The 27,493-nt window shown below is 52.7% G+C and overlaps 13 protein-coding genes across 13 annotated transcripts; 9 read left to right on the forward strand and 4 right to left on the reverse strand.

Moving 5' to 3' along the window:
• Positions 1-297: 297 nt before the first annotated feature.
• LY79DRAFT_674828 (snare associated Golgi protein-domain-containing protein) lies at positions 298-1,527 on the forward strand (the record flags this gene model as incomplete). Its single annotated transcript, XM_060564366.1, has 5 exons — positions 298-490; positions 550-623; positions 683-869; positions 922-1,034; positions 1,117-1,527. The coding sequence occupies 5 exons, from the start codon at positions 298-300 to the stop codon at positions 1,525-1,527; spliced, it is 978 nt and encodes a 325-aa protein (XP_060407461.1).
• A 1,101-nt stretch (positions 1,528-2,628) lies between these two features.
• Positions 2,629-5,332, forward strand: LY79DRAFT_584886 (AhpC/TSA antioxidant enzyme-domain-containing protein; the record flags this gene model as incomplete). The annotated part of the gene is made up of 6 exons (XM_060560444.1): positions 2,629-2,632; positions 2,905-2,931; positions 2,989-3,044; positions 3,458-3,632; positions 3,917-4,614; positions 4,679-5,332. 6 exons carry the CDS (start codon positions 2,629-2,631, stop codon positions 5,330-5,332), a joined length of 1,614 nt encoding a protein of 537 aa, XP_060407462.1.
• Positions 5,333-7,285: 1,953 nt separating this feature from the next.
• On the forward strand, positions 7,286-7,813 carry LY79DRAFT_529116 (uncharacterized protein; the record flags this gene model as incomplete). The annotated part of the gene is made up of 1 exon (XM_060556086.1): positions 7,286-7,813. One exon carries the CDS (start codon positions 7,286-7,288, stop codon positions 7,811-7,813), a length of 528 nt encoding a protein of 175 aa, XP_060407463.1.
• Positions 7,814-8,012: 199 nt separating this feature from the next.
• On the forward strand, positions 8,013-9,510 carry LY79DRAFT_663806 (uncharacterized protein). Its single transcript, XM_060562851.1, has 4 exons — positions 8,013-8,354; positions 8,505-8,621; positions 8,860-8,905; positions 9,132-9,510. The coding sequence occupies exons 1-4, from the start codon at positions 8,189-8,191 to the stop codon at positions 9,184-9,186; spliced, it is 384 nt and encodes a 127-aa protein (XP_060407464.1). The 5' UTR covers positions 8,013-8,188; the 3' UTR covers positions 9,187-9,510.
• LY79DRAFT_572350 (uncharacterized protein) lies at positions 9,494-10,292 on the forward strand. The gene is made up of 2 exons (XM_060559349.1): positions 9,494-9,683; positions 9,743-10,292. Exon 2 carries the CDS (start codon positions 9,760-9,762, stop codon positions 10,126-10,128), a length of 369 nt encoding a protein of 122 aa, XP_060407465.1. The 5' UTR covers positions 9,494-9,683; positions 9,743-9,759; the 3' UTR covers positions 10,129-10,292.
• A 576-nt stretch (positions 10,293-10,868) lies between these two features.
• On the forward strand, positions 10,869-12,363 carry LY79DRAFT_674832 (methionine aminopeptidase 2-like protein; the record flags this gene model as incomplete). Its single annotated transcript, XM_060564367.1, has 4 exons — positions 10,869-10,911; positions 10,977-12,112; positions 12,167-12,253; positions 12,307-12,363. 4 exons carry the CDS (start codon positions 10,869-10,871, stop codon positions 12,361-12,363), a joined length of 1,323 nt encoding a protein of 440 aa, XP_060407466.1.
• Positions 12,364-13,185: 822 nt separating this feature from the next.
• Positions 13,186-13,807, forward strand: LY79DRAFT_97954 (uncharacterized protein). The gene has a single exon (XM_060565272.1). It carries the CDS (start codon positions 13,380-13,382, stop codon positions 13,704-13,706), a length of 327 nt encoding a protein of 108 aa, XP_060407467.1. The 5' UTR covers positions 13,186-13,379; the 3' UTR covers positions 13,707-13,807.
• An 808-nt stretch (positions 13,808-14,615) lies between these two features.
• LY79DRAFT_529131 (PRELI-like family protein) lies at positions 14,616-15,206 on the forward strand (the record flags this gene model as incomplete). Its single annotated transcript, XM_060556088.1, has 1 exon — positions 14,616-15,206. The coding sequence occupies one exon, from the start codon at positions 14,616-14,618 to the stop codon at positions 15,204-15,206; it is 591 nt and encodes a 196-aa protein (XP_060407468.1).
• Positions 15,207-15,625: 419 nt separating this feature from the next.
• LY79DRAFT_572362 (uncharacterized protein) lies at positions 15,626-16,707 on the reverse strand. Its single transcript, XM_060559350.1, has 2 exons — positions 16,158-16,707; positions 15,626-15,933 (listed from the first exon to the last, which is right to left on the reverse strand). The coding sequence occupies exons 1-2, from the start codon at positions 16,326-16,328 to the stop codon at positions 15,706-15,708; spliced, it is 399 nt and encodes a 132-aa protein (XP_060407469.1). The 5' UTR covers positions 16,329-16,707; the 3' UTR covers positions 15,626-15,705.
• Positions 16,708-16,713: 6 nt separating this feature from the next.
• LY79DRAFT_572364 (P-loop containing nucleoside triphosphate hydrolase protein) lies at positions 16,714-18,139 on the forward strand. The gene is made up of 3 exons (XM_060559351.1): positions 16,714-16,951; positions 17,100-17,129; positions 17,192-18,139. The coding sequence occupies exons 1-3, from the start codon at positions 16,876-16,878 to the stop codon at positions 17,812-17,814; spliced, it is 729 nt and encodes a 242-aa protein (XP_060407470.1). The 5' UTR covers positions 16,714-16,875; the 3' UTR covers positions 17,815-18,139.
• LY79DRAFT_529103 (uncharacterized protein) lies at positions 18,101-21,032 on the reverse strand (the record flags this gene model as incomplete). The annotated part of the gene is made up of 3 exons (XM_060556085.1): positions 18,101-20,486; positions 20,537-20,669; positions 20,717-21,032. 3 exons carry the CDS (start codon positions 21,030-21,032, stop codon positions 18,101-18,103), a joined length of 2,835 nt encoding a protein of 944 aa, XP_060407471.1.
• A 2,052-nt stretch (positions 21,033-23,084) lies between these two features.
• Positions 23,085-23,735, reverse strand: LY79DRAFT_674837 (uncharacterized protein; the record flags this gene model as incomplete). The annotated part of the gene is made up of 3 exons (XM_060564368.1): positions 23,085-23,379; positions 23,474-23,511; positions 23,730-23,735. The coding sequence occupies 3 exons, from the start codon at positions 23,733-23,735 to the stop codon at positions 23,085-23,087; spliced, it is 339 nt and encodes a 112-aa protein (XP_060407472.1).
• LY79DRAFT_572372 (tubulin/FtsZ family protein) lies at positions 23,681-25,916 on the reverse strand. The gene is made up of 7 exons (XM_060559352.1): positions 25,847-25,916; positions 25,749-25,789; positions 25,496-25,662; positions 25,261-25,443; positions 24,917-25,210; positions 24,399-24,863; positions 23,681-24,339 (listed from the first exon to the last, which is right to left on the reverse strand). The coding sequence occupies exons 1-7, from the start codon at positions 25,852-25,854 to the stop codon at positions 24,109-24,111; spliced, it is 1,389 nt and encodes a 462-aa protein (XP_060407473.1). The 5' UTR covers positions 25,855-25,916; the 3' UTR covers positions 23,681-24,108.
• Positions 25,917-27,493: the final 1,577 nt, after the last annotated feature.

The raw sequence follows: 27,493 nt of genomic DNA on the forward strand, positions 1-27,493 counted from the left end.
CGTCCCTTGGGTCTCTTGGCTTCCAGGACAAATCCATCCCTCGCTGCGCCCCGAAAGGATGCGGGGGATTATCCCGCTTACTATGCCTGCAGCGGCGAGGATCCGGTCCAGGGAGTGTCCTTGTTGTGCTTCACCCACGACGCGACAAAAAGCTGAACCGCAGCACTGACCGTTGCCTCTCTTGGCTGATGTTTGGTGGCTGTGCGTTCCGCTTTCCGGTTTCGCATTGATTTCAGATCCCACCATCTCCCTACCTACTATGCATCTGCCCTCCTTAACCCTCATTCTTTTATCAAAATGGCCAGGAAGCCACATCTTTCCTCGCCCTACAAGCAGATCACGACCGACCAACAACAGTCGACGGCTATTCTTACCATGCCCGACGTCGAGATGGCCGGGACTCGCGAACGGAGAGAAGGAGATGAGGACGAAATCACCGAATACCGCCCCTTGAACTGGAAGAAGATCTTCCTGACGCCCAAGTATATTCGTACGCGCGACCCCTCCAACATTGTTGAGAATGCTCTAAGCTGACCGAGAACATTGTAGCCTTGCATCTCTTGGGTATCGGCATCCTTGTGGCCACTGTCCTTATTAGTCTTCATCATGATGAAGTTGTCAAGGTCAGCGCCTCCCTTCAAGTTGTTGGCGGAATCCATGTGCTGACGTTGCGCGACTGTAGACATTGCGTCCATTTTCCGAAAAGGTCCGATCGTTACCGGGAGGCTTCCTGATCCCGATCGCCATCTTGGTCCTGATTTCGTTTCCGCCTCTTTTCGGCCACGAGATCGTGGCGCTTCTGTGCGGTGTGGTGTACGGTCTGTGGATCGGCTTCGCCATCGTTGCCGCGGGTACCTTTATCGGAGAGAGTACGAAACCTTCATTTCTTGCAGATGACGATCATGCTGACTCGAGACACAGTCGGAACGTGGTTTGCGTTCAAGTACACGCTGCGACGGAAGGCCCAGAAGCTGGAGAGGACAAATCTTAACTACGGCTCTTTGGCGCGGTTGACCCGTGACGGAGGTTTCTGGGTACGCCGTCTTTTCTCTTCCTTATTTTGCTCTTTGGAGCTGCCAGCAGTGGCAGGGCGAAGCGGTCGCTAACCTTGCACAGATTGTGTTTATCATTCGGCTTTCCGTCATCCCGTCGCATTTTTCGACGGCCGTGTTCTCGACGTGCGATGTCAAGTTCTGGTACTTTGCAGTGTCGACGTTTTTGACACTGCCGAAACAGATCATCCTGGTGTACCTCGGTGTCCTGCTTGTTGCGAAGCAGGAGAACAGTACGATCAAGACTGTTGTCTTCGCCGCCACAGGTGTCTTGACCGTCGCCCTAGCGGTGTACATATACATCAAGATGCGGAGCATCAAGAAGATTTTGCTGCGGGAGCAAAGCGAGAGAAAGGCGCAGCGAGAGTTGTTAGAGCAACAGAAGGCCGAGCTGGAGATCACTGAGACGGAGATGGAGGATCTCCAGCCCGTTGTCGCAAGAACAGACAGACCAGGATACCCGCAATGGATTTGAGGGCTGAACAGCAGGAAGATATGACATGGACGGGCATTTGGTTATGAGGGATACACAGGGATGGAGCCCATGCTGTTATGAGGCTGTTATTTTGGCGTTGGCGTTGACGTGCACGCGTTACAGCGTTGAGGATCCACGTAAGCAGCCTAGTCGGCGTTGCTTATGATGAAACTAATTTTTTTCCCCCCGCTCAACAAACGAGACCCGAGGATGTGATGGTGACATCCGTGACATATGAGATTGTTGTGAAACTAATGATGCCCGCTATAAGCAGGGCCTGACAAGCTAATATAAGGATAGCTGCCGATCTGGAAACTGGACCAGAGGATCAACAATAAACATTTGCTCGTCGTGCCAGGAACTAAGGGGTATGGCCAGTGGCTAGCAGTGGAGTCATCCTGGGGAATAAGGCCATCATCGCGACGGTTCGAAAAGAACGTAGAGGCCAGGCATCACAAAGACAGAAGGCCATCAGACTGAGTTTGACCCGAGCAGGTGGTAGCGGCCATGCCGACGGTTCCCCGGAGGGGGAGGGGTCGAATCCAGCGTTCTTGGTCTTGTCCCTGAGAGCCTGTGTTCTCCACGCCGGAAACTTGGGTGCGTGCGCTGAAAGAGAGAAAATTTTCCGGTGCGCCCTACACCACCATCACGGACGAGTATCAGGAACGTTTTGCTAGATGGGATAGGAGAGAGGTTTGCGAGTCTCAGCAGTGGGTAATTATTCAACACGCTGTTGATCGGGCTGTCCTTGAAGCTGCAGGAGAGCTTTGTGCGGGTGCTGTCCCCGAAAACGAATGGCGGCTGCAGCCCTATGGTTGGATCGGAAGTTGCACGCCTGGGAGCTTGACTCGAGTCAATTGAGTCTTGGCTATGTCGTTGTTTGGGCATATGAGTCGTGGACTTGATGGTGGAATGAATGAGCATACTACGTGTAATTGCCTTACCTATTTAGGTAGTTTAGGTACCCAGAGACTGCAATATGTGGCTCGTGCGTTGGATCGGAAGAGACCCTTGTACAGCGTTCGATGTAGCTATGTCGGAATTGGCCAATCCGAGGGGCGCAAAGAGGAGCGAAATGGGGCCCAGAAAGATGCAACAACCATGGGTATGTACAGTATGTACACTACAGCGTCCTTGCCCGCGAAACCACACTCAGCTGAGGGGAAGAGGGCCGGTGTCACTCGCCACTTGGTACATACCTGTGAACTGTTGGTTGGGCATGTACGGATACCTGAATTGTGTATGGGAAACCTGCCGGGTTCAGCACGCGGCATGCTCGACTCTCAAGGGCTTTTTGTGGGCGAGGCGAGGGAGAATACACTGGGCTGTCAGGGATATGGCGGCAAGGAGAGGTCGCGCTGCGCACACTAAAAATAGGACTGTACGGATACTGGGCTGGTATTCGTAAGTACCTTCCTTAGCTTACTAAGAGCAAGGCTAGGTACGTACGTACCTATGCAGGTGGCTTGGTTGAGTTCACTATCGACTCGTCGTTTGTTCATTCCAGAGAAATGAAGGTAGAAATGATACCTGGCTTGGCGAAGCAAGTGCAGAGGGAGTCGCTGCGCAGTGTTGGCAGGTGACTTTCGTGTTAGCCCAGGGTGGATGTGTCACTGTATCATTGTCACGTCTCATGATGAGAGAAGTTAGTTCGGCTGCCGTCGTACTAGTACGTGGGCACCTCATTCCCCGTTGGCTTTTTGACATGGAAACAAACAAACCATCGTCTTGGCCCCAGGCCCAAGCCCTATATGAATGTGCGATATCGTTCGGTGACGCTCAAATCCAGTTGGTGACCCAGCCATGATACCATGTAGTTTTAATGAGCACCAACGCCTTGGCCCTCCACCATGGCCTCACACGCAGATGAAACATCGCGTACCAAGGGGGAAGGGGAGGGGGAATGAAGGCCAGCCGACCGCCACTCGAGCTATCAAAGACAGACCCGGAGGCTTCCATGGTGTTTGGACGAGCCGTGGACGAACTGTGGAAACCCAAGAAGCCCACGACACCCGAGAAACCGAGTGCGCGCCCAACCTTTAATCATCTTGAGGACTGGTACTGTACCAACACGTCGGCAGTCGGTTCTTGGTGGCGTTCGCCTCGTACGTATGTATCCTGTTTAGAGAGTCTAAAGTGCTAGTGGGCAAGGAACCTGGCTAGCCCGGCTTTGGTGCACTTATTGGCAGCAGTCGTAGCGTCACAGCTGAGAGAACCCGGCCTATTTTCCCCCTCTCGCCGTTCCTGACCACCTCAATTATTCACACTAGGTACGCACGCAAACCCGGCCACTGACAGCTGCTGCGCCTCCCTCGAGAACAAACCTCCCGTTTCGTCCTATCCGTCGAGAACCAGATTTTCTCTTCATCTTTTGTACGCGCCCACATAGTCGACCACGAGTCTCAAACAACGCCCAGAAACCCATCACTACCCACTGCGCGCGTGCGCGACGTAAAGGGTCCCGAACCATCGCTAAAAACCCACCCGAATTGCAACGTCATGGCTGCTGCTGTGCCGTCAGCTCCTCCCACCGAGGCCACCACCGCCCATCCTGATCATGCTCCGACAAATGGCCACGCCAAGCCTGCAACAGATTCCACAGAGACGACAGATCCCACCGCTGCCGCGGCCGTCAACACCCCGCCCGAACCCAAGGACGAAGACAAGGCGAACAGTGCACCTCTGTCCAACGGCCACGATGCGCCAGACGGCGAGCTGAAACCCGACCTTCCCCTCCGACCGTCCTCGATAGATGCCAAGGAGGGAGTCAACCCAACCGACCTGTCAGCGCAACCGCCGAAAACTGCCACTACCACCTGCACGAGGTCGCCCAGAGCCTCAACGACGCAACGCGCTGGCGATGGCGCCAGAGATACCTCGATAGAAATCGACAACACGAAGCCCGCCGACTTCGAGGGCGAGATCCAGACCAACAACGACCTCCCTACGCCCGAGACTCTCAAGAAGATCGAGAACTATGTCGTGCTCGACCGTCATGGAAAGAGCCATCTCTTCAAGAGCTTATACACCGGTCGCAATGTTGCAAGACGAGTCCTCGTCATCTTCGTCCGCCACTTCTTCTGCGGCGTAAGTTTCCCACGCCCGCCGGCCACCGTCCTTTGAATAACCCTCTTGCTGACCCTTTTCTCAGAACTGCCAGGACTTCCTACGCACCCTCTCCGAATCCATCACCCCCGACGCTCTGCTCAGTCTCCCAATGAGCACATTCATTGCCGTCGTCGGTTGTGGCAACCCGGGCTTGATCGACATGTACCTCCAGGAAACAGGTTGCCCGTTTCCGGTGTACACCGACCCCACGAGACGCCTGTTCGACACCCTGGGTATGACGCGCACTCTTGCGCTGGGTACGCGGCCGGCCTACATGCGCAAATCCTTGTTCAAATCCGCCGCGGAGAGCGTCCTCCAGGGGCTTAAGCAGGTCAAGGCCGGGCTGGCTACCAAGTCCGGCGACCACAGGCAGGTCGGCGGGGAGTTTCTCTTCGAGCCCGTGGAGCTCGGCACCGAGGTCTCCACGCCGTACGCCGAGCGGCAGCTCGAGGAGGCCATGACCTCGAAGAAGAACAGCATCGACAACAACCGGGAGGGCATCGACGGCGAGTGCGATGACGACTTCGAGCCGGAGCAGAAGAAGGTCACCTGGTGCCACCGCATGCGCTCCACGCGGGACCACGCCGAGATACCCGAGCTGATGGAGGTACTGGGCCTCTCGGGCACCGGGAAGCCCCCACGCACGAGAACAAGAGGTGGTCCAAGGCTCTGCAGACGAGAAAGGGCACCGGCCTGAGCATGGCGAGCCAGATGAGCAAGGTGAACGAGCAGCAGGAGCGCGCATAGGAGCGCCGGGACTTTTTTGGGCTTGTCGATGGGTCGGTACGGCCTGTCCACCGCACATGCTCGGATAATTGGGGTTGAGATCTCGCCCGTAATGGGATCCGGGCCGGGCTGGCGTCGTAAAGAGTTGAAGAACTCCGGCAGCTGCCCAACAGTGTTCTATCCCTTTTCGGGGTGAGCTGAGATTAGCATAGCCACTTCAATGATACCTGCAGCTTTCAAGTCTTTGGCAGTACCAATGCTTGGTGGGCTAGCCCCGTGAGCGGGCATCCTCGCCCACGCGGGCAAAGGCCACGGCGAAGCCTTCGGTCTTAATGTGTAACGTACACATCGAGAATCAACGTTCCTCCGCTCCCTTTATTGGCGATAGCCTTTTCGATGGTTGTGCTACTCTGGGCATGTGCCTGAGGAAGGTTTGACCAACATGAGGCACAGCGTCAACTTTGCGTGCCCTCTTAATTCATCCCGTTTATGAGACGAGGCACGCCATGCCAGCGAATGAACTTTACCTCATTCCGTCAACCCCTCTGCTCGGCAAGGCATTAGCATGACCTTATGTGTTCCACCCGCCAAAGTTATCCGATGTCCACAGAGCCTCAGGTGGGTAGGTTGAAGGGCTATCAATTGCAGTCAGTCGCAGTGTCTCGATCCTTTCGACCTCCCAACGTTAATCCGAGGTAAGACACGCTCGATGTGAAAAGGGTCTTTTCAACAAATACCGCCGAAAGCGAATGAAATTTCCTCCTTTGGACGTCGGCGCGTTCTCGGCTCAACCATCTCGACAACGATATCCTCAGCTCAGGCAGCGCTTCCTCCAGGGCCCCCTATGATCATTGCGATAGGATTTCCAGCCCGACCTTCCTGTCGTGTACGTATAATAGACTTGGGAACATTGTCACCGGCTCGGATCCTTCGCTGAAGCTCTTAAAGGAGAAAAGGATGCAGAAAGCTACTCCCCCCCCCCCTCCGCGTGCCTCAGTTCTTTCAAGCACGAAATCCCTTCACGTCCTCCCTCGACACACCGTAGAACGGATCACAGTAAGCCGGGTAGGTGAAGTGGGCGGAACCCGCGTCTTACTCAATCCAATCTCCGGTCTGTCGTGGCTAGGCCGAATCCTTCGCGCGTCAGAGCTAAGCTTGCCCTATATTTAGAAAGCGCAGTAATCCGGGGAGCAGCAGCAACAACAACACTGCTGCGGCACTGTCAACCCGTCCTGCTTCTTCTCACGTGCACCTGTGCTGCCGGCCAGTGGCCGCAAGACACCCTCCGCACAGGTGAGGTCAGCCCGGCGAAGCAGGGCTGAGCCGGATCCCGCCGAGCTGACGGGACCCCGTTCGTTCCTTTGGCTCGTCGTGTCTAGCTCGCTCGGTGGAGGCTTAGAAACCCCACACCTTGCTCAGATCCCCGTACCCGTAGGGCTGGGTTTATGGCAGCACGACTAGACCCCTCCTAGGAAGGCTTTATCGGAAGGTTTCGAGCGGAGAGCGGAGTCGCGCGATGAGCTAGCCGGGTGACGCCTTGCCTCGTGGGGCTTTTCTGGCTTACGGTACCCGAAGATGAAGGATTTATCATAGCTGCGATGCGTGTCTTTCTCAACTTAGCTCGGGTGAGATCGTGAGATCGTGAGGTCGTGGGCGCAGCAACAACCGGGCTGACATCCTTCAACAGAAAACGATGGGTCTCGTGAAGGCTTCGACTGAGGAATCTGCGGTGGGTTGCATGTATAAAACAAGACGATATCCTCGTTCTCATGCTGTTGTCTTCTCATCCTCATAAGCATCAACAGCTTCAACCAACTCATCAGCTTGACAAACAAAGACAAATCTTCCTCCTCCACTCTCAAGCACCAAACCCGCTCAATATTCTTAATCTAACAAAACACTCCGCCCCAAAAAGCCAGCAAAAATGCAACTCACAAACATCCTCATCGCCGCCCTCGCCACTGCCGCCTCGGTCGCCGCGCGCACCACCCCTTCCGCCCGCCGCTACGCCGCCCCCAACCCCAACTGCCGCGTCGTTCCCGCCTCGGACATCAACTTCGGCGTCGCCGACCTCGCCTCCGGCACCGTCGTGACCAAGGTCCTCACCTTCCCCGTCGGCCCCGCCTCCGCGGGCCCCTGCCAGCTCATCGGCGCCTTCGCCAAGGGTTTCCCCATCGACCAGGGCGGCGGCGACCTCGCGCGCCTCGACGTCCGCTCGCTCGGCGGGCCCGCCCCCGGCAGCCTGGTCGGCTCCTTCGGGCCCCTCAAGGTCGCCAACGACGCCGTCGTCGAGGACACCGTGCAGTTCATCAACAGCTTCCAGTGCGCCGAGAGCCCGAGCTTCGAGTTCGCCGTCGCCAACGACGCCGGCGTCGACGAGGACATCAACGTCGCCTTCACGGCGTCCCACCTCGGCGGCTTCTTTGTGCTGGTCGGCGACCAGTGCAACTAGATCGTGGGCTTGAGGAATGTGGGTTTTTACTGACCTTGGGGGTATTCGGTTGCATCAGGGAGGCGTTTTTTTTTTTCTTTCATCTTTTTCTCCAAGGGCATAGCGTAGTCTTGGTTTGGGGTTCGGGCTCGGACAAGGGTATTCAACATAAATCAGTCTCACTGGTATTTCTACCGACTAATATACCTGTCATTCCTTTACATATGGAATTTCCAAAACCCATAACGTGCAAGACTCCAAACTGGCGTCTTCAGTCGTGAACTGGCGAAGGATTCATCTCATCAAAGAAAAGAAATCTGACAACAGGCGTGACTGAGCTGTCCGAGGCCATCAATGTGGCTTACACGCAGTAATTGACCTCAGCGACCCGGGTTCATGCCCAACTCCACGGCACATCCTTGGAGATTCTCATCCACCTCTGCCACAGGTGTACTTGTCGTGAGACCAGGCTCAGATGTGGTGGCTCACGTACTGGTCCTGCAGCAACTCGAAGCTCAGAGAGTTCAGGCTGCTCAGCCCAGATCGGCGCGAGGTTCCTCAGGTAAAGGGTCACGATGGGTCGTCCCGTCTGGAGGGGGAAGCGGAGGACGGTTTATATCAGGCTTTTGATGGCGTCAGAGATTCCGTGTACTCACTTGTGAATCATGTTCATCTAGGTCTAAGTCGACTCTCAATTATATTGCGGATCTAGTTTTGAGACATAGAACAATTTGCGAGCTTGAAACGCTTCGAAAGAGCGGTTCTTGGGTGTATGAACATGGCAAGCAAATAAAGATGTATCGCTTACATTTCCAGATTACGTCCAACTGTAAGGACGTTTTCCTCCAACGGGTGTTATGACTGAGACCATTATGCCCGTCGATGAAAATCGCCAGATGGCTGCCAAAATCGATAGACGAGCTGAAGTCGACCAGCTATAGGTCAACGAGGCCGTCTCTGGACATAATAGTAAGGTCCTATACGCTTTCCCCGCAGACCTCTTACGTATAGCGCTGCCCAACCTGACACTAGCCTCCGAGTCAATGCAATGCAAACTGGATAAATAGTAACCTCCTGTAATTATCACTGGACCATAAGAGAAATGGTCAATAGGTAAGACACACAATCAAACCCGGCTGCTTTCATGAACTGATGAGTTGAGGCTAGCATTACGTCGTCACGTCTCCGCCAAGCTCCAAAACCGAATAGGGTGACATTATCAGTTTTCCGATTTGACTGCTCATGTGTGCAGTCGCGTGTTACCGTTCCACATAACTCATGAGCTTAGAATTCTCGACGGCTAGCGACATTAGCTAAGGTAACTCATTAGACTGGACAGTCGATTTACTTACTTGCAAGAAATCCTCTCCGTCGTGTGGACCATTTGCTCATGAGGGTTTGGTCCTAAACAACCAGGGCCGGATAGAAACATTGGTAAAGCGAGACTAAGAAGCAGATCACATATACCTCAACAGAATGCTTCGAGTCGATAGAGCTTGAGGAAAGCATTTCCGGCCTACAAGTTGCACAGCATTGGCAGAACAGCGAACCACGTCCTGTCAAACCTGCCGGTCAACCCCACAGCAACTGCATATATTGATTGGGCTGTTCAGTTATTCTTGAATCAGCTGAACATGTTTACGGCAGTGTAACATCAGTTCAGTTCTAGTTCAATGTCTTTTGTAAGACAGATAGTCTATTGTCCCTTAGCATCACGGAGTTGGTTAACCCGTTAATTTGAATTAACTTGGACGCATGGTTCGGCTCAGATGCTTATAAAAGCGCCTATAATCCCATCATCTCCAGCCATTTTACTGAGTAGAATCAACAAGCTGTTTTCCTCAACAATCAAAGTTTCACTTTGAACTACCGTCGAGTTCAATATATCTAAGTATTGTCACCGACTCCATGTAACTCCTGCCAAAGCCGAGCCATTAACATGCCTGGCAGCAAACCAAACCATAAAAATGCGCTTTGCCCCAGTCTTGCCTCTCGTCTTCCTCGCCGTGACTGCCCAGGCTGGCGTCTCCCAGCAAGCAGAGCCCTACGCTCTGGCCGAGCGGACCGACAACGACGAGCTTGTGACTTTACTAGACAAGAAGGAGGAGCTAGGCTTGGAGAAGCGAGCTTGCTCCTACAATGGATGCAAGTGTAACAGTCGTGGCAAGCAGCTGACGGTCTGCGGCAACTGTGTATGGTCCGACAACGGCGCCTACGTCGTGACCACTAAGAGGGTCAGCGACCACATCTTTGAGTGTTCGCCCGACGGCAGATGCTGCTCTTACGGCTATGCCAAAGACTGCGGTGGCTCCGGTGCTCGGTGCAGAGTCAACTGACCAAAGACGAATCCACGGGCTGTTTGAAGGAGCCTCAAGGGGTTGATGGAAGTAACAGGGATGAGTTGCTACCTTGTTAGGGGGTTTTACGCGTTTGAAAGTGTCGTCTCATGTTTGTAATTGACCTCAAGTCATTCGCTGAGCCTAGGGTTGGATAGTGGGATGTGAATGAAGAGGCATTAAAAATGGACTAAAATCGTTGGAGGCACCGATGGACCCATGTCGGTGTGAAGTGCGTAAAGTTGCACGTTCCTGGTTCGAGACGGCAGCACGGCAAGAGGAGACGAGTCAACCCTAAAATCAGGGATCCAAATGACGTTGTGACATGTAAGAGAAGCAAACTTAGCCGACTTGTAATGGGTCTCTGGCGGGCGCAGCCTCCTAGCTGAATAGGGTCGCAAATCATGTGCAATATACTTTAGAACCTTACCGTTAAAATGACTAGAACTGCAAGAATACGCGTCCCCCCCGAGTTGATCACAGCATTGGTTCCTCCTGCAACTTCAACCAGATAGTCGACTCGGCCGAGTGTTTTGACTGGTTTTCTTTTTTCGCTTCGCTTAGTCGGCTCACAAGGCAGGGTGAAACGAGATTGGATATTGCATAAGGTAAGGAGCTGCACCCCGATTAACGACTTCATCGGGGCTTACCCCGCGCCCTTGCGTTTAACAGGTGGGGTTCAAAATCTGTCGCTCCCTCCACCATCTTCACCACACACGCGCAGAATCTAGTATGCCAAGATGGCTGCTCAAGTTCCCATAGAGGCTTTGAAGGAGCTCAACGGTATGCCCTCTCGTCATAGCAATGCTCCAGACACCAATCCCAGCCAGCTGACCAGTACCATTCAGTGGGAGGGCCTGCGACAAACGACAAGGCAGCAAACCCCACGGAGGGAAATGGCGTTGACCATGACAGCGACGACTCGGATGAGGAGGGCGAGGAGGTAGCGGCCCCCACAGCCGGCGGCGCGGCCAAGAAGAAGAAGAAGAACAAGAAGAAGAAGAAGAAGAAGACTCCGACCGCCCAGTCCGACCCGCCCCGCGTGCTCATGTCGTCGCTGTTCCCCAACAAGAACTACCCCAAAGGTCAGGAAGAGGAGTACCGCGACGAGAACCTCTACCGCACGACGAACGAGGAGAAGCGCCACCTTGACAACCTCAACAACGACTTCCTCACCGATTACCGCGAGGCCGCCGAAATCCACCGCCAGGTCCGCCAGTGGGCCCAGAAGAACATCAAACCCGGCCAGACTCTGACCGAGATCGCCGAGGGCATCGAGGACGGTGTGCGTGCGCTGACGGGGCACCCGGGCATCGAGGAGGGAGACGCCTACAAGGGCGGCATGGGATTCCCCTGCGGCCTGTCCCTCAACCACTGCGCAGCCCACTACACGCCCAACGCTGGCAATAAGATGGTGCTCTCGCAAGGGGACGTCATGAAGGTCGACTTTGGCGTGCACGTCAACGGACGCATCGTCGACAGCGCCTTTACCATGGCTTTCGAACCGCAGTATGACAACCTCCTGGCGGCTGTCAAGGACGCGACAAACGCCGGCGTGAAGGAGGCTGGCATCGACGTGCGCGTCGGAGACGTTGGAGGTGTCATCCAGGAGGTCATGGAGAGCTACGAGGTGGAGATTGATGGCACGACGTACCCCGTCAAGTCGATCCGCAACCTCAACGGCCACACGATTGAGCGCTGGAGCATCCACGGCACCAAGAGTGTGCCCATTGTTAAAAGCAACGACACAACCAAGATGGAGGAGGGCGACGTGTTCGCCGTCGAGACGTTCGGCAGCACGGGCAATGGATTCGTCCGCGAAGACATGGAAGTGTCTCACTACGCTAAACGAGGAGAAGGACACGCCGCACTTCGGTTAGATTCGGCCAAAAGACTGCTCAACGTAATCAACAAAAACTTTGGCACGTTGCCCTTCTGTCGGCGGTACCTGGATCGTCTGGGACAGGACAAGTATCTTTTGGGCGTAAGTTCACAGTCATCCTTGTTGATGCTAACCCACGAGCTGACAACACAACAGTTGAACAACCTGGTAGCCAGTGGCATTGTCGAGGCTTACCCGCCCTTATGTGACAAGAAGGGCTCCTACACTGCTCAGTTCGAGCACGTAAGTATAGCCAAAAAACGTCGTTCTATGCCCAAGCTGACAGTGTATTGCAGACGATCCTGCTCAGGCCAACCGTGAAGGAAGTAATCAGCCGAGGTGACGACTACTAGGCGGGGTGAAACCGGCCAAGGATGGACGTTGCTTATAGGGTTTCTTTCCACTCAATTGAGGCTATCGTTAGATACACTCTCGAAATCCAAAACAATCAAATCCAACCATGAGGCGTGATATCACTGGTGCAAGGGGGCTTGATGCTGTGAAGCCTTTCAAAGAGGCGTGCGGTCTTGGCACGGCAAGGAGAGTGTGGAATGCGACTGGGGACACACTTAGAGCAGCATGACCGCCGTCGACTTATTAAAGAGCAATAGTCCCGTTGTCTCCCTAAATCTACCGCATTGTGCTAGTGTTGGACCATCTCCTATGGGCATGTGAGCCTGCCCATGTCGTGTCAATTTCGCGTTATTTATCTTGCTCGTGGAATGAGAACGGACTGACGGCGTGGTCTGTCGGGTCAAGTTATCGGCCCAAGTAGTACAACCCAGATCATGCACTCGTATATTGAACGCAACATAAAACCTGTCTCGTACTACTTGTACAAAGTTGGCTGTCACTGCTGTAATGCGCAAGATGTGTCACCAGAAGGGAACCGAACCACTTTAAGCAACCACGGCCCGTTTCATAATATGTTCCGATACCCGGACCGGGGTGGATCGCCGCAGTGACCGAATTCAACATCATGGCCAGTACGGATCATCTTGGTGGGATCGGTGACGGCATGTTATCACAGCACTTCTATCGGCCACGGAAAATATTCACAAAACCATTCCCCTCATATTCCGGGACCTCGATGATGTCACACATCGCCACCCTCTGCTCGGTATGGCCATCGGATCGGCTCCCGTAAATGGGAAGACATGCGCGGATGCACTACGGATTGAGCAAGCCATTCGGAACGCAGGGACTACCCAGGTGCCAGATTAACAACCTTTGAGCCACTTGAGGCTGAGAAGTAGTCAGCATGGCGCCAAGTGTCGTCCCGTACGCAGAGGGTGTTGCAAAAACGGGCAAATGATCACAGGCCGATCCAGAACCTGTTTTCCCACTTTCGTTTTCTTTCCCGCACGCTATGATATCGCCGCCAGGCCGAGGCGAGCATAGGCCAACGGTTACTGGTCAGCGCCTCCACCGCTTATTCCCATGCCTCCAGGGTCCGATCGGCGGGCGTCCAGAAGCGCCGACGACCACCATCACCCCTTCCATCTTGGGCCACTTTTTTGTGTTTTGCTGGCCCTCGGACAACGTAAGAGGCTTCGGTTTGCTTTCGGTTGCGGGTGCTGTGGTAGGAAGTTTCTTGGCACATCTTTCCTGCTTCTCGGGCTGTGAGACTCTCTACGTCCTTGGGCGAAAGGCAGAGAGAGCTTGGGCCTCTCTCTCTCCTCTCTTCGTTGGGTAACCTTTTTCGATGGAATGGAGGCAAAGGGCGAATCAGAATCAAGTAGCCGCTCCACCGAGAAGCCAATCACATGCAACCTAGCGACGGTCAGCGGCAACCTGGTGCGTCGTTACCGACGTTTTCCATCAGGTCCATGCGCGTCACACCTAAAAAGGGCAGATAGGCGAGAAGACAAGTACCTGTACGCATCCAATCCGTGCCATTTAGCGCTCCATCGTCGTGCTTGCGTGCCTCACAGCGCTGCGAGATTCGCACGCGCCACTCCGAATTTCCCGTCATTCCCCGGGCCACCGACCGGGGTTATTGAGGCGGCACACTAAACTGCATATGTACAGTGCCCAGCCCGTGCCAGCCAAACCCAGCGCGCGCAGAGCGAGTCCCCCAGACACTGAGAGAAATTTCCAGCAGCGTAAGACCTTGTACCCAATCTGAGCGTGCCGATTCCACCCATTTGCCACCCTGTGGTTGGTTGGGTTCCACAGCGTAGCTTCCTGAAAAACCCGCACACGACACCTCCACCCTCCGGCCTACCGAAGCTCGCAGTTACGCTTTGCTTTTTTTCCTCCCTCCCTCTCACTAGCAAGGTTTGTTCACCCCCTGCCACTGATATTTTTCTCATCCCTTTATTATCAACAATCGCCTCTTCATTTTCCCACCCACTTTTGAGCCCATTTGCCGCATCACCGTCGTTTGACAACACAAACAAACCTATAATCCCACTGTTTTGCCTCGTTCATCACTTCCGAGACTTGCTGGGTACGCTTTTCACGAATCCACACGATCCCCATCCGATAGAGAACCCTCAACAGAGAAAAAAAGGTTTTCGATCCGTCGCACGCGAGCTTGTCGTCCTCCCGACCTCCCAAACAAGAAGAAAATATCCACAAACCAACAGTCCACTCATACACGATGAAGGTCTTCTCCAACTCAGTGATCTTCAATTACTCTTGGGAGGAGGTCTCGGCCGCCAACTGGCGCAAATACTGCCCTTGGAACGACAAAACGACACACGTGATTGCTGTCGACACCATCGGCCGCAGCGTCGACCCGGCCACGGGCATCCTCCGTACAGAGCGCCTCATCACCTGTAAACAGTCAGCGCCCAAGTGGTTCGCCTCGCTTGTCGGCGGAGCCAGTGCCGGTGCCGATCCTGACGTCTCCCACGTTTTCGAGACCTCCTACGTCAACCCGGCCACCAAGACCGTCACCATGGTCTCGCAGAACCTCACCTTCTCCAACCTCATCTCCGTCCAGGAGTCCGTCGTCTACAAGCCCATCAGCGCCACCCAGACCCAATTCGTCCAGGATGCTCAGATCACAGCGCTCTGCGGCGGATGGCAGCGCATCAAGAACGGCATCGAAGACCAGTGCGTGTCTCGCTTCCGCGACAACGCGATGAAAGGCAAGGAAGGGTTCGAGACGGTGCTGGCCATGAGTAGGAGGGTATTTGCCGAGGAGCGCGAACGCGAGATGCGTGTCCGCCAGGGCATGGCAGCATGACCTGGCCCAGAGAAGAAGATTCCGGAGTTCCGAAGTCTACGACACGAAACGATACGACGACAACCCCCGTCTCTTTTTCATCACGACAAGATGACTTGCGTCTTTTGCAGCGATTCCTCGTCAAATTATTTTTCTTCCTCAACAGCGGGCAGCATCACTAACACGGGTTCTGGAAAAAGGGTTTTATTTTATTTTAGAAAGGCGTTCAGAAGTCAAAATTTGGGGGCTTAGACCTCCAAAGGCGGAGGTCACATTCTCAGTTCAGGTCCTTCAACTGTACAAAGAGTTTTCCGGAGTTTGGGGATATCCCTACATGATAGAGTATACAAAGTTGTGGGGGTTTCTCGCTCCAAAAGCATCTTTTGATCTCCGGACAAAATTAGAGTGTTATTTAGAAATAATAGACTACACACACACAACCTTGGACCATCAAACTTTTCATCATGACATGGCATTTGTTAAATCGCCATATCTAGATGCATCTCATACTGTGGGTATCTCACTTGCCCGCCCGACCCCGGGACTTCTCCTCGTACCGTGTCAGCGTCTCCCTCGTGTCCCGGTCCAGCGCCGCGTCGCTCCCGTCTAGGACTCGCCTCGCGAAAGCCGCCGCCTCCTCGAACCTGCGGTAAAAGTACAGCTCCTCCACGGCGTGCAGCAGCTCCTGCAGGACCGGCTTGCCGGCCTTTCCGTCGGCGGCCAGAGGCAGCTCAATAGTCTGCCAGATCTAGCGGGAGGGGTGTCCCTCTAACGTCAGCCGGGGCTGTCTGCAAGATGGAGGGGGTCACAACTCCGGGGTGGAGAATCCGGCGGTGCTTGCCCATCCGAACATCCAGTATAAGGTCAAGGCTAAGACTGAAGTGCAAATGACATTGAAAATGGTCAGGGGAGAGTGTAGTCGGGGAAAAGGCGAAAGAAAGAAAAAATTGAAGGAACAAAAACGTGACTCACTTCGCCATTTTGTACATTAGCCCTGTAAGTAGCCTTCAGCTCTTGGAAGTCCTCCTCAGACTGCCAGTCCCTAGGCTTTTCCTTGGCCTTGGCCGCAGCCTCCGAGACCAGGCCCTCCACATCCGAGTCATCGATGGCGATGCTGAACAAGCCCCCGTCTTCGTCGGCCATATTCACTCGCTTACTCGTCGGGAAGACGCGGTGCGACCTCCAAAAACTGTAGTCTCGGCTCTAATGCTGGCTCTGAAGGATTGGACGAGTCAAGGAAGACTTGGAACCCGGTCGTTTGGAGAGCGGTCCGAGAGTTCGAAGAAGAAGAAGAAGAAAAGCAGTTTAAGAAAACTCACGCTGAGGAAGCCGTCCACGTCCAGTTCGCCGCCGATGTGATTTGAAAATCGGCGTGGTTGCTGCCATACGAGAGCCAGAGTAGCCCACCACAAGCCGGTGGGGTGCCGGGAGTGGCATTATGCATCTAAAGGAAGCCCCGCCCCTCTCGCGAAAAGTTTTCCAGCAAGTCCTGCCGAAACATTCCCCAAAATGACATCAAGCCGCATGGCGGGGTTGGTGGGGCCGCTTTCGCATATAGCGGGCCATCCGGTAGCTCTGTGGAAGCTTCCCCTCCCGCACTGGATCTACCTATTGAGGTCTCGTCGTTTGCATTCCGTCTCGGTACACGACATTGAGAAATAGTATCAGGGTTCTTACACTACAGTACACAATGGAGCAGCAAGTGACGAGGCTCGTTGAAAAGGCTTGGGACAAGTTCCAAAAGACGCCGGCCGACCAGCGCCTCAGTGAGTACCCTTGATTGCGGCTATCGGGTTGGGGGGCACACGAGCATCACTTTACCCTTGAACTCCCGTTGGTATCTTTGTTAAAAACGATGGCTCCAGTAAGCCTCGACGTCGATGTCTTCAACCCTGACGCACTAACACACCCCAGTGATCGGAATAGCCGGGATCCCAGGCTCAGGTACACGCACGCGATGATCGCCTCCCCGCTGCCCTGCCAACCGGCATTCTAACGCCAACCAGGCAAGACAACCCTCTCACAGCTATTGACAACCCGCCTCAACGCCCGCGCCGCGACCCTTGACCATTCCAACCCCTCCCGGGCAACGCACCCCCCGGCGGTCTTTGTCCCCATGGACGGCTACCATCTGACCCGGGCCCAGCTCTCCAGCATGCCCGATCCGGTGAACGCCCATGCCCGCCGCGGTGCAGTCTTCACCTTCGATGGGGACTCCTTCCACAAGCTCGTCATCACCCTGCGCGAGCCTCTGCGCGCCGACACCGCTCCGATATACGCACCGAGCTTCGACCACGCCATCAAGGATCCCAAGCCCGACGACATCGTCATACAGCCCTACCACCGCATCGTAGTCTTCGAGGGCAACTACCTCGCTCTCGATAGGTCTCCATGGAACTATGCCGCTAAACTCATGGACGAGCTGTGGTTTGTAGACGTCGACTTCGACGTGGCGAGGAAACGTTTGATTGGCAGACATGTCATGGCCGGTATTGCCAAGGATGAGGTGGAGGCTGACAGAAGGGCAAGGGAGAACGATCTAGTCAACGGGAAGGAGATTGTCGACTTACGTTTAGACGTTGATGAGGTGATTATCAGTCGGGAAGATGACAAGTGGATTCACGAATAGGCTGCAGGCAACAGCATCTGCAGCATGTATTCCTATGAAATGGGACCTAGTCGCTCTGCTGACAGAACTGGGGAGTCTCAATTATCCTCTGTCTTGTGATTACGAGGCTGGTTTAGTATTCCCTGACGTGCCACACGCTAAAAGGCCCTTTCCTATGGATAACCGCCCATTCGCTATTCTTAGGTATATCCTTTCCCTAATGACCAGCTTCACGAATACTATCACTCCTGCTATTAGGATCTAGATATGAAGTGTCTAGACCTGTGTTCTTCTCGTTGCCCTCAAATCACTTTGAAGGTGCCCCAGTGAAACTACCCGCATGCTTGGCGCCACTGTATCCAGTGGCGAAAATCGAGCTCTCAAGTCCTCTCCGCATACGGTTCTGACCGGATCCACTCTGAGATTGATCGCGCTGGGACTGAGGCTGGAACACTTGGGCATTGGGTGAGAATGCTCTACCTGTCTGCTGTCCGGTGAGGTCGGTGACGTGATGAATGGCATGCGCATTCTCTTGGCTGGGATTCAGGGGTTGTCCGTTGGGCTGTCCAGGATAGCTGATATGATAAGTGACGCTCACGGAGTGTACGACACCGGCAGGTGGACATTGAAAACCGGGAATTATGGAATGCGCATCCATTTGGGGCGTGTAAGTGACATTGGGTTGGACCATGTGGGGTGTCGACAAGAGAGGCGATGTCATCCGCGGCGATGTCAGATGAGGCAATGGCATAGCAGCTGGGATTCTGTGGCTGCTTTGGCCTTGAATCCCGGAAAGAATGTTGGGATGAACTGCAAAGGATGGTGTAGGAGTCGCTGTGGGGGGGGCCGTGGAGACAGTCTGCCCAGACACCGTCGCAGGTGTTTCCTTCGAAGAGCTATCCTGCTCATCGGCAATAACGGAGGCAGCGGGGGCAGGCACTTCCATTTCCAAGGATGGAGCTGTATTGTCCATCTTCGTTTGGTTATTCTGATCAATGGCAATGCCGGAAAGGTGTTTATCCTTGGAAGGAGGTTGGAATTCAACTGCAGAATCGCTTGAAGCATCAGAATCCGCAGTCCGGTCATCGAACTTTTTGGGTTCAGCGGAGGTGGAAGCCTTCACGTCAGTGGTGGCCTGAGCAACAGAAACCTCGGGGCCGATACTGGCACCCGCATCCGTCGACTTTGGAGTGGTAGGGTTGGTGCCAGTCGCTGTCGCACCCATCTGAGCTTCGTCATTTGTACCGCCCTTGTCGTTCTCTTTAGGCGCTCCGTCAGCCTTGATCTCATTTTTGTCAACGATGGCATTGACGGGTTTGTTTTCCGATAAAGACCCTTTGCCTCCCTGGGCTGAAGACTTAGTAGTGGTGGCAGCTGCCTTCTGGTACTGGACTGCCTCAGACAAGCCAGGCATTGAGATATAAAAGCTTTCTTCAGTCTTCGATTGAGACCGTTTGCCTGTAATCCAATCCTTCAGCTTGGAACTGTCATGCACGGTGGGCGATTCCTTTGAATGGCGGTCCTGCTTGAGGATGTCTTGAGCAGTCGAGGACGTAATTCTCGGCTCTTTGTCCTGTCGGTTCAGAGGTATCTTGACGTCGGTGATACCAGTAGGAGCCCGGGCAGAAGCACGCCGCTCCAACAACTCCTCGGCGCTGTAGCTTACCCGCTGTCGATTGGCCTTGTACATATCGGCGTCCTTGACCTTGTTGAGGGAAAGATTGTTGAAAGCATCTGTGATGACATCCGTACTGACTCCGGATTCCTTGGGAGTGTTCTCGTCGTCTTTGGCTGAGGATCTGATTTTCTCGATCACCGCCTTTGGCTCTTGAGTCGCGTTCTGCTCGGCGACAGGGATGGCTTCAACTCCCATATCGTTGTTAGCAGCAGCTACATCGCTGAGGTAGCCCATGACTCTCTGCAGCACCGCTGCCCGGTGCTGAAAGTCTGTGGCTGTCATCTCGTCTTGGAATTTCAGTCGGTAACGACCCTCTTCCACACCATTGCCATGGTTGACGAATTTGACAACACATAGGTTACCCTTCGTGATTTCGAGGACGTAGAAGCTCATATTGTGCTTCTTGACGAACACCTCTGGGAGTGTCATGACAAAAAGAGATTGTCCCTCGGTGCCCACTGCGGCGTTGATGACTTTGAGATCGATCATGACCACACAGTCCTTCCCTTTCTCAGAAACCCAAGTTCTGCATGAACCAGTCCAAAAGGTCACCACTTCGTCGTCTTTTGAGCCAATGCTCTTAGAAGCGTAGTCATGCTTGACGGCGTTGACATGAGTGACAGAAGGTTGAATGTTTTTGGACGCGTCTTCGACACTCTGGTCCTTGAGAAGCTCCTTGGGTGTCATGGGGGTGGAAAGGGATGCTGTGATTTCTCTAGCTTGAGAAGCCGTAGAGATATCCGTCGTGACTGGCTTAGTGGCTTCCCCAGATGTTCCATTCTCAGGACCAGGTTCGCTGGGCAGGGTAGCCTCCATTTTCTTCTTCATCCTCAGATGAGGAGGCAAGGATTTCTTAGATGCTTTCGCTGCCGCAGCGTTACCAGGTTGTGGGCTAGCAACTGTGGCTGGATTGCTCGAGACCGCAAGAGAATTCTTCGGATCGAATCGGTGGACCCTAATGCCAGGAGGAAGAAGAATACCATTCCGGCTCGTCTGCATTCCCTGAAAGCTTGGACTGTCCTCATATTAGGTGGTGTGCTGTTGAGGGAAGAGAAAGTTACTCACGTGGGACGACGAACTTCGGCTATGAAGTTCTTGGCAGGTCCTGCAGTCGGCCGATAAACGCTAGGTCCGCCCAGATCGTCTAGATCTCTAACAGCCATAGCTTCGGCATCGTCAATCCCCTTCTCCGCCATTGCTAGATATGAGTTAGCTTAGTCTATCAGGTGCTCCAGAAAGACTCACCGCGGTAGCCGTTCAGAGCCTCGCTTTGCTCGATAACAACAGGCGGTTGACGAGGCCGCTGTGGAATGTGTCGCGAGCTAGGAGTGTCGTCAAGTGGCAACTCGTTTATGCGGATAGTACCAAGGTCGTTCTTTCCATTGTCAGGCACACGAATCTCTAAAATTGGGGCAGGGTAAATCTGAACACCTACCATCATTGCGTTTTTGACCAAATCATCTGCAGTATAGGGGCTTGACTGTTTGTTTGTGTTGACTTGGGCGCGCATGGTAGGCATTCGATCTGCCCTTCGCGACGTCTGCTCGCCCCAAGAACCCATGATGACGCTCGTCACAACGGGACGGGTTAGGACTCGCTAGTTTGATTAGTGAGTCAGGTAACCTGTAATCACAGAATATTGGATGCAGTCTTTCGCGATGATAAGAAAGTATCCGAGATATAGTTTGGTGTAAATAGAAGGAAAGGAAAGTGATTAGGCAAGGAAGAAGGGCAGGCAGCCATTATACAGGGCGGTGATATTGCGGAACAGGGGAAGCTAAATCGGAAAATAACTGTCCATCCTTGGAATATCTCACGTACCTATATTCGCGGTCTGTGACCTATTTTTCTGGGATGGAGTGCTTGGTCAATTAGTATAGTTCCCAGTGCAAGTACACAAAGGGGAGGCAGGGACCGAAGTCAGGCTTAGAGAACGATCGCTGTTTGTAAGATGATGTTTCTGGCTTCTCAAGATGAAAGTGATTGTAGTGATGTGGAAGAGTGGAAGTGTAGAAGTGGTTGAAGTGGGGTGAGAGGTTTGAGAGGTCGAAGAAAGCTAGTTGCAAAAAAGTTGCTGGGGAGGGAAATACCGCTCTTGACTTGGCTTCTGGGTAGCAGGAATGTCGCAAGGTACCTCTAGGCAAGAGGGGTGAGGGAGGCACTTGCCTTCTAATAGTCATAAATGGGCAACTCGTGTGAAGGGCAAGAGCAGAACCTGGTCAAATTTCTCCTCAAGGTGAGCCAAAACACACAGGTGACTCAGGAAAATAACGTTTGAGGAAGTAAGCAATGGGGTGACAGTACAAGAAATCCATGGATGTCTTTGTAGAAGGGACCAGGCGGTGAGAATATAATTGAGGCTGACAGTCTTTATCTGGCTTGCCTCCTCAGTATTGAAATGCAAGTAAAGGGTCCTGCATGAAGACAAAGAAGCATTGCGTGTTTGTATGTTAGACATTCTAGTCCTGTCTGCTTCAACCCAGTACCTGTTCTGCCTCCTCGGACAAAAAGAGTGGTTGCAGAATCTCATAGAAGTACTATGAGGACAACGATGAAGAAAGTTGTCAATGAGACTATGCCAGCGGGTTGTCAACTCTTCATTGAGACACCGTAGGTGTGCAGACAGCAATAGAGTGTATGCACATTTTTATTCCAACAAGCAATAACAACTCCTACCAAAAAAAAAAAAAAAAAAAAAAAAAAAAAAAAAACAACACCTGTCACAGTAGGAGGATTGACATAATAACCCCATTGAAATTGAGCAACAGAAAGTCTTAAGTAGTAAATATGCTGGACTAGTCTTCTGAGTAAACAACACCTGCTTGGAAGTCGGTAACAAAATTGGAATCATGTCATCTGATGGTAAGTTCCATCAAAGTATCGTTTGATCCTGATGCACCGCATTCCGTGTTTGCAAAGCAACTGGTAGATAATGCGACACGATGGATAGGAAAATGCGGTGATGCATCTTTCGACATAACGGCGCCAAAGTGCGCGACCGCCTGTTTATCCACAACCAGAGGGCCTCAATATCGAAACAAAACGAAATGATACCAGAGTAAACAACAGATGCAAAACGTACTAGGGCGAAGATGCGGGGCCACTTGCTGACGGCATGGAACGTGATTTTAACTAGACGTCAAAATACGATTGACATACCAAGCGATCATCTAGCATCAGTCCAGAGTGTTGTTTTACTTTCAGGTGTCTGTTGTAACAAATGTTACGGGGTTTATAATACCTCTATCTGTAACCTCCGAGGATTGGCAATAAGGGTAGATACCTAGATATCTTCATGGTATTTGATCAGAATCCTTATATTGCGTTGAGTACCGAGCATGGTACCTTCACGGTGTTTTTTTTCCACTGTGTATTGTCACCATTGTGTACCTGTGCGACCTCAAACGGGACCGCCTTGTAATTGCACCTCCGTAACAAACGTTACAGCCGAGGGTATTGATAAGCAAAGATTACCACAATATTTGTAAAAGACAAATCATGCCATTGTCATTAACTCTTGCCATGTAATGCTCCCTAATAGTACAATGCTCCCAGTCCCGCTTGGCATTCCCAATCCCACTGAGATTTTTCATTCATCCATGACTTCTCAAATTTATTTTTTGGCGATAGCATCTCTGGGGAGGTCGTCAAGTCCCTCGACGGCCTGGCGGCCAACGTTATTCAGGTCAACGTTGGTCGTGGACGAAGGGTCGCGCAGGGCCGAGGCGGCGGGCTTGTCGCCACTGATGGGGGCCTCAGTACGGCCGCTGCCAACGTTGACGTTGCGGGCATCGGCGGACTGCCAGTCAGGGGCAACGGGGGGGTCCTCGGGAAGGGGGAGGTTGGCCTTAACGCTCTCGATCTTATCGGCCTTGGACTGTGTCATTTTGGCGGTTTTTGTTGGTGTTCTAGAGGGAATTAGGTGTTAGCGTCTGCGGCTGCGATTAGGCAAGTGGAAGCGGCTTGTAACTCACGGTGGTTGATTGATTGGTTAGTTCGGACTTGAAGTTGGAAGATTTCCTAAAGTTGTCTTGATCAAACTGTCTTGATCGGGTTGTGATGGTGTAATGTGATTAGAATCAAAAACGCATTTTGATCGAGCTTCAATGCCAGTCTTTTTATGCTAAGTCGAGCGACAGTTCGCCTGAGGTCCAGGTTGGCGAGCCGGGTTCGAGCTCTCAGAGCTCTGACGTTAATGACGTCAAAAATATGCAATTCTGCGGCTCTTTGCAGCCTCTTTTGGTGGAGAACGGCTGACGTTCATCGTCGATTGTGATGGGATGTGGAGAACTCTAACGGCGAAGGGGCCCATCAATGACACAAACCGCTCAGGAACAAATGCTCCAGGCACCTGCAAGCTCAAGAAGCAGAGGGGTCAAAGTGGTAGGTAGACCATCGAGATGCAAGTTTATTGAGGGGTTGGGGGGTCTTTTAATTTTCGTTATGGAGGGGGCTTAGTTCGTAATCCTGTGCCATCTCCCCGTCCCTGAACGCCAAAAATCCCAGCAAAGCCCAGGTTCCGATCCTTTTCCCGATGCATAGATGCCACCCTCGCTATATCGACAAATTGATCTGCACGTCACTTATCTTCAGCCCTGCCACTACGTAACCCGTTGCCGCTCCCACGTGTGTCTGGTTTAGGCCATCCTCTTGTCGGTTTCAGCCGAGGTCGCCTTGTCTCCTGTGTCGGGGTTCAGGTAATCTGAGTCCTCTGCTGCTTCATATTCCTGGATTAGATCCGACACGACCTCTCGGGCCTCGTCGAATTCGTCCAGGTTTTCTGCAAATGGTGCTGTCTTCTTGTATCCCTCCATGAAGGCATTGCGTTTCCGCATGCCGTCATATTGTCTCAAGATTCTCTTGAACAGCTGTAAGACCGTCAGCGTATTGTTGTTTCTGCTACAGGGGCGTGGATGAAGATACTCACAGTCGCAATGCTTGTGTGGTTCGCGAGCATCAACCCGCTGACCCGGTGAGCCATTGGGATATATGGACTCCGCTTTGTCAGGGCCACCTGGATGCTTGCCGGGCCCCAGGGAATAAACGTCGCGAGTCGTCGTTCCCGGATTCTAAGCAAACTCTTGTGGACGTCCGTAGGGTCCACTTCGCCCTGAATGACGTTCAAAATGGAGATATAGCAGCTCTTCTTTCCTGGTTGGGTCGAAACCATTCGGTTCTTGGGCTGCAGCAGTCTCCGCATGACGTCCAGCACTGTAGTTTTACGCACTGTCTTGGCCTGCTCGACCTGATCACCAGTGAATGGTGTGTATGCTGTCATCAGGAAGTGGCATCGGGGAGTGGGAATCAACGAGGCCAAAATGCTGACCAGATCGTTGTGCATGTATCCCGGGTATCTAAGAGTTGTCGTGCTGGCAGACATGACGGTCGAAACCTGAGAACCCAGGTCAGTGGGGACAGCTTGAGGATGAAGATGCAAAAACTTACCAGTTGGTTTGTTTGAGCAAAAGAAGGCTCTTGGACATGTAGTCTGTCGGCTGCGATGCGTGATAGGGCTCCGTTGTCCAGCACCACAACCGAATCGGCGTTCTGCGTTAACCTTCTCATGGCGAGGACACTGTTGTATGGGTGAACAACAACATCTCCAGCGTTTGTGGTGTCGGGAAAAACAGAGTATGTCTGGATGATCTTCTTGGGAAATCGGTCGTTGAGTCGTTCGAGGAGGAAAGAACCAAGGCCGGATCCGGTACCGCCTGCAATGGAGTGTAGCATCATAAAGCCCTGGATAAGAGTCAGCATCATCCAAACAGCTGGATGCAAGATGCACGTACTTCCAGTGAATCACTACCATCAGCTTCACGGTCAATCATCTCCATAATATCCTCATAGACCACCTCGCCCGTCTGGTAACCGTCACCCCAGTTGTTCGCCGCCCCGACTCCATTTTTGCCAACATAGAAGTTCTCCGGGTTGTAAATGTTCTTGTACGGTCCCGACTGAATGCCTTGGATGACCTGATACTTGTCAGCATGACTGGTGGCCCCTAATCTGTATCGAAGCACGAACTCTCGGCTCCAGGTCGACTAGGATGGCTCGTGGGATGTATCTTGTGTCGTCACTCTGGTAGTAGAAAACGTCCTTGCGATCACCGCCTTCGGTTGCAAAGTCCTCGAGGTTCCCGTCCTGGTTGATACCGTGCTCCTGACAGAGTTGTTGCCAAAACTGGCTTCCGACTACTCAGTGTTAGCCTCCAAGCTCAGCAGCTGCCTTCCGTTTGAGCTACGATCGTTGGGTTCGTCGCAATGGTGGGGTGACTGACTGCTGTTGCCGCATTGTCCGGCCTGAACGGTAATGATTTCCCTGAGGTAGTTTGTTAGAAAGTAGATACACGAGATAAAGAGAGCCCGTGCGGCTAACCTTGGCATTTTGCAGTATGACGGCGGGGCTTTGACGACGTTGGGCTTCTAGAAATGAGCTTCAAGAACTCGTGATGTTTGACGCAAGCCCCTTGTGCTTATCGATAAGAACAACGCGAAGCGCGTTCTGATGAGATTACATAATCACATGTGGGGGCCCACAGGGACACTACTCAAGTACCAGGTAGCCTCATTGCACTTTGGCTTACATCTGTCCCACAAAACGCCAGCCACAACTTAGAGACTTGAAATGCTATCTCCATTCCTTTTGTTTACGATGAAACAGCCCACGCGAACTAGTCGGGGTTGGTCTTTCACCTTTCTCAACTGGACCAGGCCGTTTGTCGAAATGAGCACAATGTCCATGGCTTCTTCTATTGGCGGTCTCTTCATATTTTGCATAATAGGGTGTCTACGTGATAGCCTACACCATGTAATCAACCCGCTTGAGAGGTCATGTGCCTCGATGAACATCTCGGATGTTTGTGGATACTTTAGCTGTGTGGTCTTGTTCCAATCCTAAGCCAAGGTCGCTAAAGGAAAGTAATCAAGCTACCTACTCGATTCAGACGAGGTCCCACGTCTTATATCCATCCAAGCCCCTATTGAACGCCCCATGCAAGATGCGCTGAGCAGAGCTATAATGAAAGGCAGGGAACCACAGGTGCGGGATTTGCTTTGTCTGTGATTGTGGTCATTTCGAAAGTCGCACAGCCGTGAGAAGTTTGGTTTAGACGCAATCTACACCGGGCAGAAGAAAGAGGCCCGCCTCTTGGGGAATCATGCAAGGCTCTCTCCGCAGCTGCGTCATCTCCTGTTTCCTCGGACGCGTTCCCTTCTTCAAAGCAAAGCATCTCGAAGTGAGGTAACATCGGTAGCTTGGGACCGGAAAGCCAAAGCCTGGAGAGCCAAATTCACTCGCACGTTTCCGGGCCAGCTGAACCGTAAAGTCGGTGCCAACTGTCAAGTTCCAGCATCTGCATCGCAATAAAAGCGCCCAAACAGAGCAAGGAGCCACTGAAGACCTGGGCTGGGACATGGGACTAAACGCAGGTGGCGTGCCCGGAGGGAACCGCTGCTGGGTCTTTGTCTCTGATACCACCCCCTATTGTTTGGGCCTGAGGCCAATTTGAGCCTGAGGCAGGGATCCCACGGTCCACAAAGGGACATTTCCCCTCCTATCATTTTGCACAGAACTTAGCTTAGACACACTACAACTTATTTGCGTTTTCCACAGGGTTTTGTCCTATTTACTTTGCTCTAATTGTTTTTCTGGTCTCCCCTTCTAGAAACAAAAGAAAGATAGGGCTATTGCCTACTTTTGCCTTGTTGAGTTAATTAACTTAAGATTCCTGTAATTATAGATTAAAAACTGTGCTTCCTGTTAGGAGTAAACAGCTAGAACTAAAGACTGTTATCCTAGCTACTAACGACCATTAGCTCTAATTATCCCCTAGCAAGGCTAATGTAGTAGACTAATAGTTACTGTTTACACTATTTTACTTTTAGCTTTATAACACTAGCCTAGATTTATTGTCTTTAACTATAAGAATACTATTAGAATTTAAATACCTCTTTGTAACTTAGTTACTATTATTTAGAACTAATTACTAGCGACTTAGGTAGCTATTTACTGCCTTGTTAGAGT

The sequence above is a fragment of the Colletotrichum navitas genome (assembly GCF_030913465.1).
Source record: "Colletotrichum navitas strain CBS 125086 chromosome Unknown LY79scaffold_149, whole genome shotgun sequence".
Taxonomy (NCBI): domain Eukaryota; kingdom Fungi; phylum Ascomycota; class Sordariomycetes; order Glomerellales; family Glomerellaceae; genus Colletotrichum; species Colletotrichum navitas.